The sequence below is a fragment of the Opisthocomus hoazin genome, chromosome 4 (assembly GCF_030867145.1).
Source record: "Opisthocomus hoazin isolate bOpiHoa1 chromosome 4, bOpiHoa1.hap1, whole genome shotgun sequence".
In the NCBI taxonomy this organism is placed as follows: Eukaryota; Metazoa; Chordata; class Aves; order Opisthocomiformes; family Opisthocomidae; genus Opisthocomus; species Opisthocomus hoazin.
The window spans coordinates 3,848,704-3,860,978 of record NC_134417.1 but is presented as its reverse complement, the minus strand read 5'-3'; the positions used below and the strand labels follow the sequence as shown (position 1 = coordinate 3,860,978).

General features: G+C 46.0%; 1 protein-coding gene across 1 annotated transcript; it reads left to right on the top strand.

The window, feature by feature from the left end:
• Nucleotides 1-2,142: 2,142 nt before the first annotated feature.
• On the top strand, nt 2,143-12,237 carry LOC104327835 (vitamin K-dependent protein C). Its single transcript, XM_009932782.2, has 9 exons — nt 2,143-2,248; nt 2,619-2,702; nt 3,087-3,247; nt 4,179-4,203; nt 4,758-4,868; nt 5,567-5,707; nt 6,070-6,179; nt 7,053-7,170; nt 11,567-12,237. The coding sequence occupies exons 2-9, from the start codon at nt 2,636-2,638 to the stop codon at nt 12,133-12,135; spliced, it is 1,302 nt and encodes a 433-aa protein (XP_009931084.2). The 5' UTR covers nt 2,143-2,248; nt 2,619-2,635; the 3' UTR covers nt 12,136-12,237.
• Nucleotides 12,238-12,275: the final 38 nt, after the last annotated feature.

The window sequence follows — 12,275 nt, the reverse complement described above, 5'->3', positions numbered from 1 at the left end:
GCTGTTACGGTGAAGTAGGAAGAACTGATGGATGACACACAAGATTGATTGCTGAAGAGCTGTGATTCTGAGGCCTTGTAGCTTTGCTGCCTCAGTTCCCTCCTCTATCAAAACTTACATCTGTCTGCAATTTATCCAATTCACGGAAATTTAAATTCTAAATTACAGTTTCAATTTGGAAAAAATTGAGATGAGTGATTCAGCACTTGTAGCGTAGAAGCTGAAGGCTCAGAACACATCTGAGATTTTCCAGAAGCTTTCCTGTACAAGAGGCAAAACCAAAGCTTTTGGCTGTTTTATACACAGGCGAGCCAAGAAGAACCAAGCATGCAGTCTGGCGTGCTCTTTCCCTTCAGGCTGTAAGGAGAGATATCTTTAAGCTGTGAAATTTGAAAGATCTGTGATACATTTTTACTTCAGGGTGGTGATTTCCTTTGGTTATTAATGCTTGTTGGAAACACTCTGTGAATCAGAACTCTCTACAATGTTAATTAAAATTCTGTGGAGCCTCCTCTTGCCAAACTCTCGTGACGTTTTTCTGTTTTCTTCCCTTTACCCTTCTCAGAAAAATTACTGTTCTTTTCATGAAGGTGAACTAGAAAATAGGGAGCCCAACATCGTAATTGTTTAGATTGAACTGGTTCCCTGGCATGCGAAACTGAGCAGATCTTGAAGCATCCTGGAGCACCTTCTCTTGCATCCCCTGCTCTGGAGTCATATGAGTACCTGAGCGCCCATGTGCTGGCTTTTAAAGTATGTATTTCTGCACTGTGGTACCAAGAGAAATGGGAAAGCAGGAATATAAAGCCCCCAAAACACAAGGGTTGATGAAAAACTAAATGCATTCTTTCTTAGTATTGGTATAGATTTAAAAAAAAAAAAAAAAGTCTTAGGAGCTGATGCGTTGGTTCAGATGTTTTAGGTTGGCAGCTGATGTACGTGTCCTAAGTTTCCAACCTATACTAAGTCTTAGAAGTGTCTTCAAAAGCATGTAAGCTATGAGGTAGCAAAGCACTATTTCTAGATAGCCAGGTCAGCTACAAATATAGGAGTAATACATGGAGTATGTGGTACTGTGCCTGTTTCTTCTTAGATTTCCTATTCCCCTGTCTTCAAGTGTGTTTCATAATCTTTATTTTCAGAAAAAATGTGTTACGAATGTCAGCTGAAATTTTCCTGTTGTATGGCTGAAGTGAGGATAAAGAATATATCAGTAGAACTTCGCAGTGCGCACACGTCTTCCCCAACTGTACTTTTGGATGCCACAATCTTTTTTCTTTTTTTTTTTTTTTTTGCACAAGTCCAAAATGGATGAACTTTGAAACATAAACCTTTGTGTGTTTAAAGTGAGCTTGTTTTCAAGGAAGTCCGTGGCCAAATTTGTAAGAGAAAAAGAAAAACAAAAAAGTTTTATAAGCAGTCAGAGCCCTCCTAAACAGCATCACTGGACGTGAGCGGAGATCCTGGGGAGCCCTACCTTCTCCTGGCCCCCGGTGGCACTTTCTCTGGTGCAGGACCCCCGAGGACACATGGTCACGCAGGTAGTTTGCACGAAGAAGTCACATGCTGTAAGGCTGCAAGAACTGCCTTCAGAGAAGGGAACGCACCGGTTCGTACCATCTCTGATCCATGAAAACTTCTGGAAAGGATTGAAGGTTTTTTTCTAAGATGTTTACCATTTAAAATTCAATAGAAGATTTTGTGCTGGTGAGAGCTAATCTACTACACCACAAGATGCAGCATGCTGGTACGAGCTTCTTGTCCTGCTTCCTCACAGCAGACAGCTGGTGGGGCAGGCACTCCCCGCTTGTGCCTCTTAAAGGGGGTTAGTTGCCTTGGCTGTTTGTGGTGGAAACTTTGATGAGAAAGTAAAGTGGGAGGACTCCAAAACAGCAGTATGTGCCCCTTTTGGGTGATTGCATGCAGTGAGAAGGTGGTAGGGTCTCTCAAGACACCTCAGCACTGGTGTGGTCATGCTTGCAAACTAAATATAACTACTTGCCAGAGAAGCAGAAGAAAAAAAAAAAAACAGATTTGAAAAAGGCAGAGTGGATGCCTCAGCCATTTCACTTTTTTCCTGTATGCAGGTAAATTGTCAGGCTCCCCCTGAGCACTGTTTGTTTAATGACTAAAAAGAAAGCACTTCATGTCACTCCAAAGAGTAAATATCTGAAGTTATGGATTAACTAAGTTCCAGCAGAGCTCATGGCGGAAGAATAGATCACGCTGATTCACACTGAATAAAGCAGTAAGTGCTTCAAAAGTATTGTATCCTTCGGGATTTCAAAGTATAGCTTGCTTTAATGAAGCATAGAGCTTGTCAAAAACGTGCTGACAAAGGGAGGCAGTCGGGGCAGACAAGAAGTGCTCTGGGGCAGCTGCCGATGGGTTAAAGGGAACCAGCAAACCAGTCTGGAGGGCCTCTAATGAGCGGCTGCTTTGGAGCTGGAATCAGAGAGAAAGTCATGGCACAACACAGCATTCAGCAAGGGAGCTGCTCTGAGGAAAAACAAGCACAGGAGCTCGCTGAGCTGTCAGAATAGAAACTGTCTGCAGTGTGGGGGTCATGCTGCAGCCCACCGGTGCGCTCCCCTGCACGCCGACCTTCTCTTCTCTAGGTGAGTCCCGCTGCAGTATGTGGAAGCTCGTCACCATAGGGGTGCTGCTGGCTGCCGGCTCTTTACGAGTCTCTAGTACCTCAAGTAAGTTTTCGTTTTAGAGACACCCTTCACCCTTTTCCAGTCGCTGCAAGTGCATTTCCTCCTCCTCTGTCCGGCACGGGGAGTGGCTGGAAGCCTTCCCGTGAGGGGGGTTTTGAATTCCTCTAGCAGAGGTGCGCAGACACAGTGCTGGGCCGTGGTGGCTGCCTGCTCGCAGCCCCCCGTGAGCTCTCCGAGTATCACAGAGCAGGCAGAGGCTGGAGCTTGCTTCTGCAGCACAGCACTGCCAGCTCACGGTTCCTAGGGCAGGCTGTCTTGCTGTGCTGGAGAGGGGCTGTTGCTCTGACCAGTGTCCTTCGTGAAGGACCACTACCAGTTTTCAGCCAGGTCTTTTCCCGGCTTGTGCTTTCGCGTTTTTGCTTCCAGTATTTTACAGCAGTAAAGATGCAAACCGAGTCCTGAAAATCCAGAAGCGGGCGAACACTTTTCTTGAGGAACTCAAACCGGGCTCTATGGAGCGTGAGTGCATTGAAGAGCGGTGTGACTTTGAGGAGGCCAGTGAGATATTTGAAACCAAGGAAGCAACGGTAAGTTGTTTTTTTAAGGATGAATGTGGGATTTAACTAATCAATTGTTTGTTTTCTCGAATTATTGCAATCCAGGGCATAGGAGTCTTGCTGTCGGCACTGAACATGCATCACTCCTGACTCCTAAGGTGTAGGCATGGTTTTGAATGTAATTGTGTTACAGTTATTGTCAAGTTACCACCTGGATGGGGCACAAAACTTGGCTGCTCATGCATGTCCCACCCGACCTCACTGTGAGGTTTAGGTCCCACCAGTAATGCCAGTCCCTGCTTGACCCCATTGGCTCTTCTTGCTGCCACTGAATTTTTCCCAGTCCTTTGCCCTCTGTTGTCCATTCACCAGCTCTGGCTCCCCAGTCTCCCACCTGTGCCTGACAAACATTTCTCTTGTCACTAGGTCCTCTCTCCTCCAGACCTCGTATTTTCAACATGATTTATTGTCAACATCACTGATTCCTGCCCCTTTCCACACCCAGTCGTGTTGGCTTGGACTTTTTCTTTCCGCATTGAGCAGCGTAGGCTTACCCCCTAGGATGACCCAGTCCCTGCTCTCCTTCAGACCCCAGTGTCGAGTGGGGTCTTTCTTCACAATGCCCACATTTTGTCTAACTGGGCACAAATGAATTGTGTGCTCAACAACACTGGTGACTTAACCTGGCAGTAAGTGACAAGGAAACAGAGAACCTGTGGGGGTATTGAGGGGTTGTGGTGCTGGTGGGTCTGCCAGCAGGGCAGGGGGATCTGTGTTGAGTACAGGCAACGCGTGAATGTCCGAGTTGGCCAGTTGTGCTGATTTGTAGTGCTAGTCACTACACTGTCAAGAAGAATGAGACTTGTGCTGTGCTCTATTGGTCAAGACCATGATACACTTTAAACCTCTTGCTTGTGAAAACTCTGCTTCTAGCCTTAATGTAAGTTTTGTTTCTCCACAGCGGGATTTTTGGAGCAAGTACGTAGGTATGTAAAAGACTTTCCTAATAATTTCTCTGTGTTTCCTCAAGAGTAACTAGTACTCAGCCTTCCTGCTGCCACGTATCATGTACTGATTCGAATTCTTATTCTCTCCTGTATGGGGTGTGCAAAGAATGTTTTCCTGTCCTATCATACAAGCAACCTTCCTAAAAAACTTGAGGTGCATCTGTGCCTATCATCAGTCACCTCCCCAGAGCTAAGGCACCGGTCAGAAGGGCTCTCTGATACTCTAACCCTGCCTGGCGTGGTCCAAAGAGTTGCCCCAGCCCTGCACTTCGCTTCGGCAGTAACCTGCCTCTGCCCTGCCTGCCTCAGGTTTTGTTCTTTCTTCCCCTTCCGCCCGCTCCACTCGCTCTGCAGCTGCAATTCAGAACCCAAACAAACCCCCTTGTCTGTGGGCCAGCACCACGGAGGTGTCACCGTTCAGTGGCAGAAACCATGGATGATGCTTGGGAGTCTGGGGAGGGTCTGGTCGTGTTGATGTGTGGTCTGTGAGCTCTGTATGATTCAGGGCCTGTGTTTTCCTGCCTCTGTTTCAGATGGAGATCAGTGTGATCCACAGCCCTGTTCCAATGGGATCTGCAAGGACAATATTGGAAAATTTTCCTGCATCTGTAACAAAGGCTGGGAGGGGGCTTTGTGCAATTATGGTAATGCTGCCTTTGATCCACTATAAAATAACGTTCTCTGTGACAGGGATCCCTGTGTAATAGCAATCGACACTTTTGTCAATGCTTTCTTTACTAATGTGATTTCTCTTTTGCTTCACAGTGTGATAAAAGCATTAGATGCGCTTATCTAAAGCAAAATGAACTGTGTGTTGCCATGGGAGAGGTTTGGAGATCCGAGATATCTAAATTTTACCAAAATACTCAGTTCTGTAAGGCAAGGTTTCAGTTACTTTAGAACCCTTAGCATGGGGATGATGGTGGGTTTTTTACAGTACAGGGGAAGAAACAAGCCACTGCAAATATTTAGTTGTCGCTACTGTGACAACTTCTTCCTGGACAAAAGCTGGATAGCACATGTAGGGATGAGCGTAAACGTCATATATCAGCAACACTTTGCACTCTCTGACTTGCACTCAGTGATGGTGGATTTTCTGTTCTCCACTCTTCCTGCCCTGACAGCAATCTCTGTATTCTCCGTCTCCCCACTGCCTGATTCTGGACCAAGCTCTGTTTGCTGTCTCCGGGCCTGAGTGCCATTAAAGCCCACAGCTGTCATCCCAAATCCGTTGTCAGCTGTTGCTCACTTGAATCACGATGACATTTTGCCACTTTACCTTCCTATGACTCTTTGACTTTTCAGCTTCTCGTGTCTCTCTTGCTGTTCGTTTTTTCCACAGAGGTCAAATACACCAACTGTTCTGTCAATAATGGAGGGTGTGAGCATTTCTGCACAGATGACCCTGCCAACCGGTGCCGCTTTTGCAGCTGTGCATCCGGGTACCAGCTGATGAATGACCATGCCATGTGCAAGTCTGTAGGTAAGAGCAGGATGTTCGTAATCCAGATTTGACAGAGGATTATTCAAACATTAAGTAAGAGAGTTTTATGGAAAAATTGTCTGCAGTGCACTTTGTGCTAGTTCTCAAAACATCAGTTCCATGCGGAGTAACTCTGTGTCTGCATTTCCCAGCACCATACCCACTGCGTGACCTTTAACCTGTGTTTGCCTCATGGAGACATACAGGGGAATCAGGAAACTGACCCCTCTGCAAAGCAGGGACTTCCATGAAGCCGCTGAGTAGTATTGCCTAGGTTAGAGACACAGAGGTGATGCTTTAGCAGGAGGTTTTGCACTGGGTAATCTGGTCTTTGCTAGTTAACTTCTCTGCATCTCCTGTAGTGGAGTTCCCCTGTGGAAGAGTGAAAATGGACTACACTGAAGCCAACGCAGTACCCAAGATTCGGCTCATTGAGGGAAAAGTAGGAAGAAGGGGAGGCAGCCCATGGCAGGTAAGGAGAAAAGAGTTTTTCACCATGAATAGTGTAAGCTCTTGCCAAACAGCTCTTCCTGCCTAGCTACTCTAGAAAAGCTCCTACATTACTACTGGTGGTGTCACATGAAGCCAAAATTCCTTTAGCTTAGCTTTTTCGTAGCAGCCCAAATGTTGGAGTAACAGGAAATAATAGTTTATTATCTGTGAGGACTCTTGACCTTGTCACTCTTGCCAAGTTTTTTACCTTACCTTGCCAACAATGTCGAGAGAGGATAGTGATGGCACTTCCCTACTCTGTTGCTCTGTCCTGGGGAAGGCCACTTAATCACTGCAGCTCGTGCGCATGATGCATGCTCCAGCTACCGTAACAGGCTTGCGGTGGGAGTGGGAGGTGATCTTCTCCCCTTTTCTGCATGGATCTGTTCTTAGCCGCCTCATCAGTCAGAAGTTCAAGTTAGCAGATTTAATCAGCAAAGCATGCCACAGCTTTACAGAGCAGGTGGGACATCACAGAGAAAGGGGAGACCTCGCAGAGCTTATCGTGGAACTAATGAATGCGTATAATTAGGACCTGGTTTTCTTTGACATTAAAGGCCCTTTTACACCGTAGCATGAGAGTTGCAGCCTGAGATGACGCACTGTCTCTGGTGTGCTCTGGACACAAGAATAATCCTGTCATTTGAGCTCTGTGTTTGAAAGCTTTGAAGTACCAAAGTGCTTCTTTGCAGTGACCAGCATCGTCCCATGCTGATTTGGATGAAGCCAGCCCTCATTCAGGAAGAATATTCAAAACTTCTTTGCAGGTGTTCCACAGAGACCTTATTCATAGTGCTTTTGTCCCACTGTAGCTTTGGCTTCAAGGTGTCAGACTTCTCTTTTTTTGTTTCAGATTATGCTGCAAAATAGCAAAGGGAAATTTCTGTGTGGGGGTGTTCTCATCCATCCATCTTGGGTCCTAACAGCAGCACACTGCACTGAGGCAGAAGAGGGGCTCAAAGTAAGACTTGGTATGGAAAAAATGTCTGTCCCTGTCTTTTCAAATATAACTGTTTCATTCCCAAGGTTTATCATCTCAGGAGAAAGACTAGCAGGTTATGAAGACAGAAGTCCTACTTGGTTGTAGGAGTAGGTTGTCTAGGAAGTACTTAATATGCACCTTAGCACAAAAAAAAAAAATAGTTTAGTAAAAATCTGATTTCCTTTGAGCCACTATCAGCCTTACTATGGAAGTGAGCTGACGTCTTTTGAGCACTGCTGCTTGTCTGTAAAGTGGAGAGACTTGGTCTCCTCTGCTTGTGTTTTTCTGGTGATGAAAATGTTCAAGGTCATCCCAATACTGGAAAAAAAAAAATCTTGATCCCAGGAGGAGAATGTCACAGTGCCTCTTCCTGCCTTTTCAATACATTTGAACATGATTACTTAAGAGAGTTTCAGTAGAGGAGGAGGAGGAGAGGTGCAGCAGAATGGCAACACTGCCTTTGCTGGCAGTGCTGCTCTTAAGCATGAGAAAATCTGTCAAGTACAGTACTGCTCCTGAATTAACAGACCAAAATAATTAGCGTTCCATTCACACTTAAGTAGATTTTTTTTTTTTTTTACATTAGTGTTTTCTGTCTACCGTCGGTGACAGAGGCATAACAACTCGACTGCTTGCTTTCTCTGTTAGTGAAAAAATAGGTTGTTTCCAGTAATTGTGGAAAGTCTTGCAAATATATTATCTGTATACGTAGCCTTGGAAATATATCGTCTGTATGCATGTTCCGAATACACTGTGGGTGTGCAGATGTTTGAGAACAGAGACAATAAGGCACGTACGGATGGATGTGTTTATGTACATCCTCTGTTTTTCAACATAAAGGATGAATGGAAAAGCATGTGATACAGCCTTGGGTCCTCTTAGTGCCAGAATATCCACCTTTGCCACTGAGGGACATCAAAGTAGAAGGGCATGTTTGGAAATATGCATACAGACTACACATCTCCAAGCACTTCCAGTTACTAGTAAGTCATTTTCTTCCCTTTTAAGTGATCCCCAATATGTATATTTGGTTTTAGTGAGGTCCAAGAAGAAGAAACCTGTGCAGTTTGCTTGGTAAAGGATCTTGGAGTGTTTTAGGGAAAAAGCAACTGTCAGATGCGGTGTTTGAATTCTCTGCAGTGCTCAGTGTAGCTTGGAGTGTAACTTGAAGGGGATAGGTCAGTGGGAGAATGGTAACTAGGGGAAGTATTGAGGCTGCACATAAATTACTCCACCCTGGCCTCGTACTGCAGGTCTTGGTAGAGATCTGTGCAGTCTAATCAGCTTTCAGCTGTGATAGCCATGCCCAGAGATCTCTCCGCAGCAAAGAAAGAAGGGATGGGATCTGTCAAGAGAGTCCTGTGCTGTCCAAGTAAGAAGTGATTTTCAGCGAGTGAAGAAAAGTGTTGGCACTTGAGAACCCTGATTTGAGAAGATTAGGGGGTGGGGGGCAGCTTAAATGAAACTGCAGAGACATCCCACACAGAAATTTGGGGTGAGTATACAGAGTAATTTATAGTGTAAGGATGATCGGCAATAGGAGCTCGAATTTCTCTCCTTCTCCTAGCTGCCCAAAGACCTTCCTTATTAACAGAGGAAGAAGCAAGTGTGTGGTCATGGACTAAGAGTTGTGACACGAGAGGAGAACCCTTCTGTTTCAGTCTTGAGCGATGTTGTGATGAGATGGAAACCACAGAAGGGTCCTTTACTAAGACCCAGCCTCACATCACATGGTTGCCCTTTTACATGTGTCTTCTGGGCATTTTACTGCCACCAGAAAAGCAGTTCTCGGCAAAATGCATGCTCTAAGCCTTCGAGAGGTGTAGTGAGTTTTGAATAGAGACATTGCTGTGTCTGGGGGGTGGGTGTGAGCTGCACGGCAGTGATGAGGGTGTTGGTACTGAGACTGCAGAGGTGATACTCGACCTGCTTCTGCCAGGCTGGGATACCCAGCGCTGTTCCGGACTCGTCCCGCTGCAGCGCTCTGCTCGCCGTCCGTGAGAGCAAAACTGGAGGGGAAGCTCACGTCTGGGTTTGCACTCAGGAGCTTGGGGAGTCGTCTTGCAGCAGGACTCGCGTGGCTTTTTTAGTGTCTGAAGTGAAAAGTTAGATCTCGGAGTAGCTGAAGTTTTGGAAGATGGATTTGAGAACAACCCAGTTTTTCTGTTTGTGGCCTTGTTCCTGCATCTCCAGCTTAAAAGCATCCAGTTGTGTGTTTGGAGCTCCAAAAAAATCGAGCAGATAGGTGAATGTAATGATTCAATTCAAAATACTGTCTCTCCCTTCAGAGAACAGGTCTCGCACTTCCTTGTTTATGCAGAACTTCATAGTTAATATTTTTGTGCCAGCAACAAGATCATGATGCTCCCTGTTGTGTAGAAAGGACTAGATGCATTTCACCCAGCCTCTAGGTTCCGTACATCCAGGTGTGGATGAGACATCTGGAATTTGAAACTCCTGGGGTGGATAACTCAACTGAGAAAGGAAGTATTCATGACCAGAGGTCAAAAGGGTCTTCTCCTGGGCTGGGGCGGGGTGAGCCTTTGCTGCAGTAGCGCTGGTGCGAACGCTGTCACGTGCTTGCTCAGAGATGTCCCAGGATACAGGCAGTTCATGGCCATGCTTGTATGCAGAGCCTGTGAAGCCTGGCAGAAAGTATGCTCCTACCCAGCTAAACTGCCTTCCTCAGAGGAGATGATCTGACAGTGTTTGAGTCCAGAGTCATTTCTGAGGCCTAAAGCAGAGTTTTGCTTCTGTGAAGACAGGAATAAATCCCTGCCCTTATTTGCCAGTCAGCCCCCAGCCACAGCAGCTGCAGGGTGGGTGGCAGGGAAATGTGCTCCAAGGGTGCTACCGACACCGTCGCCACGAAGAAGAGAGGTCACGATGGCAAGAAAACACAGATTTGGTAGTGGTGACCTGGTAAGAGCAAGTCCTTCTGGTACTGCTTAATACAGTTGCCCATCAGAGCAGTTGCAGCCATCTGTGCTGTTGGCTGTGGCCGTGTACGAAATGTCCGTTGGCTGTCTGCAGAGGAGCAAGAGGAGAGACTCGGAAATAATTGGTTAAAAGTCCAAGATTCAAAGCTGGACTTCTGGAGTCCTTTGAGAATCTGTTTCTGGAACTACTGTGGATCATAAGGTCCCTACGCTTGGAGACTCCAACTCTTTTACAGGAAAAAACCCAAGCAGCTGCAACCCATCATTGACAGGCTCAAGCGCAGGGGAGCTTACACTGAAGCAAGTGACTTCGGAAGACCTCGGTCACGCAAAGTTGGAGCAGCTCGGCTTTAGAGTTTGTATCTGGAGGAATTCAAATAAGACTGAAAGAAGGCAAAAGTTAACGGGAGGGTGGGGGTGCAAATTTGAAGGATGGTTTTGTGAAGCACACATTTAAAAAGAAGGAGATAAAGAGCAACTTCCAGCTCGCTTACAGAGAGAGCGAGAAGGAGAGGGCACTTGGGTTGTACCCCTGCAGCATGGGCAGGGGTGAGGTGCCAGCCTGGGTGTCCTGCGCCGCATGCGCTCGGATGTGTGCCTGCCTGCAGCTCGAAGGTGCAGAGGGGACAGTTCTCTGAAGAAGTGTTTTTATTGAGTACAGACTGAAGTCAGCCTTGTTGTGAAGCTTCAATGAATCGACAGCACGCTTCAGAAATGTGACAGCCACTGATAATCAGTCGAGAGATCTGTTTCTGTCTTTCCTTTTCCACTGTATCACAGATGACTCGTTCTTGCCTTTCTGGCCCTTTTCAGCTTAGTTTCCTGCTTACTGTTCCATAACGGCTTGGCCCACAAAGCGGCCGTGATCATGTAGCACAAATAGCAACTGAGAAGTCTTAAGTAGTCAAAAATTCCTTAAAATACAGATGCAAGATTTCAGAAAGGAACAGCCTTACCAGTCAGTCATCTTCATCTTATAAATCCTGAAGTTCAGTCATTCAGGCACCGGTTAGACAGCATAAAGCTCATGTGCTGTTGTAAATGTCTTGCTTTGCTGTATGCTTGCTCTCCCGGCTTTTAACACTGACTCCAGGAAGGTTGTTTTCCTCCCAAAGAAGATCTCTCAAGTTGCACAAGTGTACTGTAATATCAACAACAGGGCAATACACAGACATTTCAGTTTCTTAACTAATTACCATAAATCTAGGGTACTAATTCATTTAGTACTTTATGTAGTCGTGATTTAGGTAGATATGGAGAGTTTACAGATTTGTCCATCTAGTAAGAACACTGTCAACCTATAACATAAAAGAAGCAATTGTCTATATTAGAAGGGAACTAAAAATGCGAAGTAGAGTCCTAAAGCCCAATGTAATCCAGATGCTTTGGTGTTCAAGGTGAAGGAAGGTTCGGTAGCATCTGTCATCTTCTTGTTTGCTCTTCCAGGTAAATTCCACCGTCTCCGTATTGAGGCAGACGAGCAAACCATTTGGGTTGATAAGTGTGTAACCCACGAAAATTACACCAAGACCACCTCCGATAATGATATAGCCATGCTGCACTTGGCTGAGCCCGTGATGTATAACAAATACACGCTCCCTATCTGCCTTCCCACCCGCGACCTGGCAGAACAGGAGCTGACGAGAAGTGGGAACTTGATGGTGGTCACTGGCTGGGGCAGCACAAGTGATGGTAACAATAATTACTCTACTTTCCTCAGTTACATTGAGATCCCCATGGTTCCCCGGAACGAGTGTGCCCGGGCGATGAGATTTGCCATCTCTGACAACATGCTGTGTGCTGGGAGCTCAGGAGACAGAAAAGATTCCTGCAGTGGGGACAGTGGAGGCCCTATGATCACTAAGTACAAGGAAACTTGGTTTTTGGTGGGACTGGTGAGCTGGGGCGAAGGCTGTGGAAGAAAGGAGAAATTTGGAGTCTACACCAAAGTTAGTCAGTATCTTGAGTGGATCCAGCACCACATAGATGAGATGTCAGCTTCCTGGAAGGGTTGATTCTGATACCGAGAGTCTGGAATACTGCGGCGACGTGCTAGTGACAGTATGCAGTGTAATGTACTGTCAGATCTTCAGTATTAAATATTGAGTATATGTTAACCTTGTGTACTGTTTTCCTTGGTACCTTTTTTAAATTT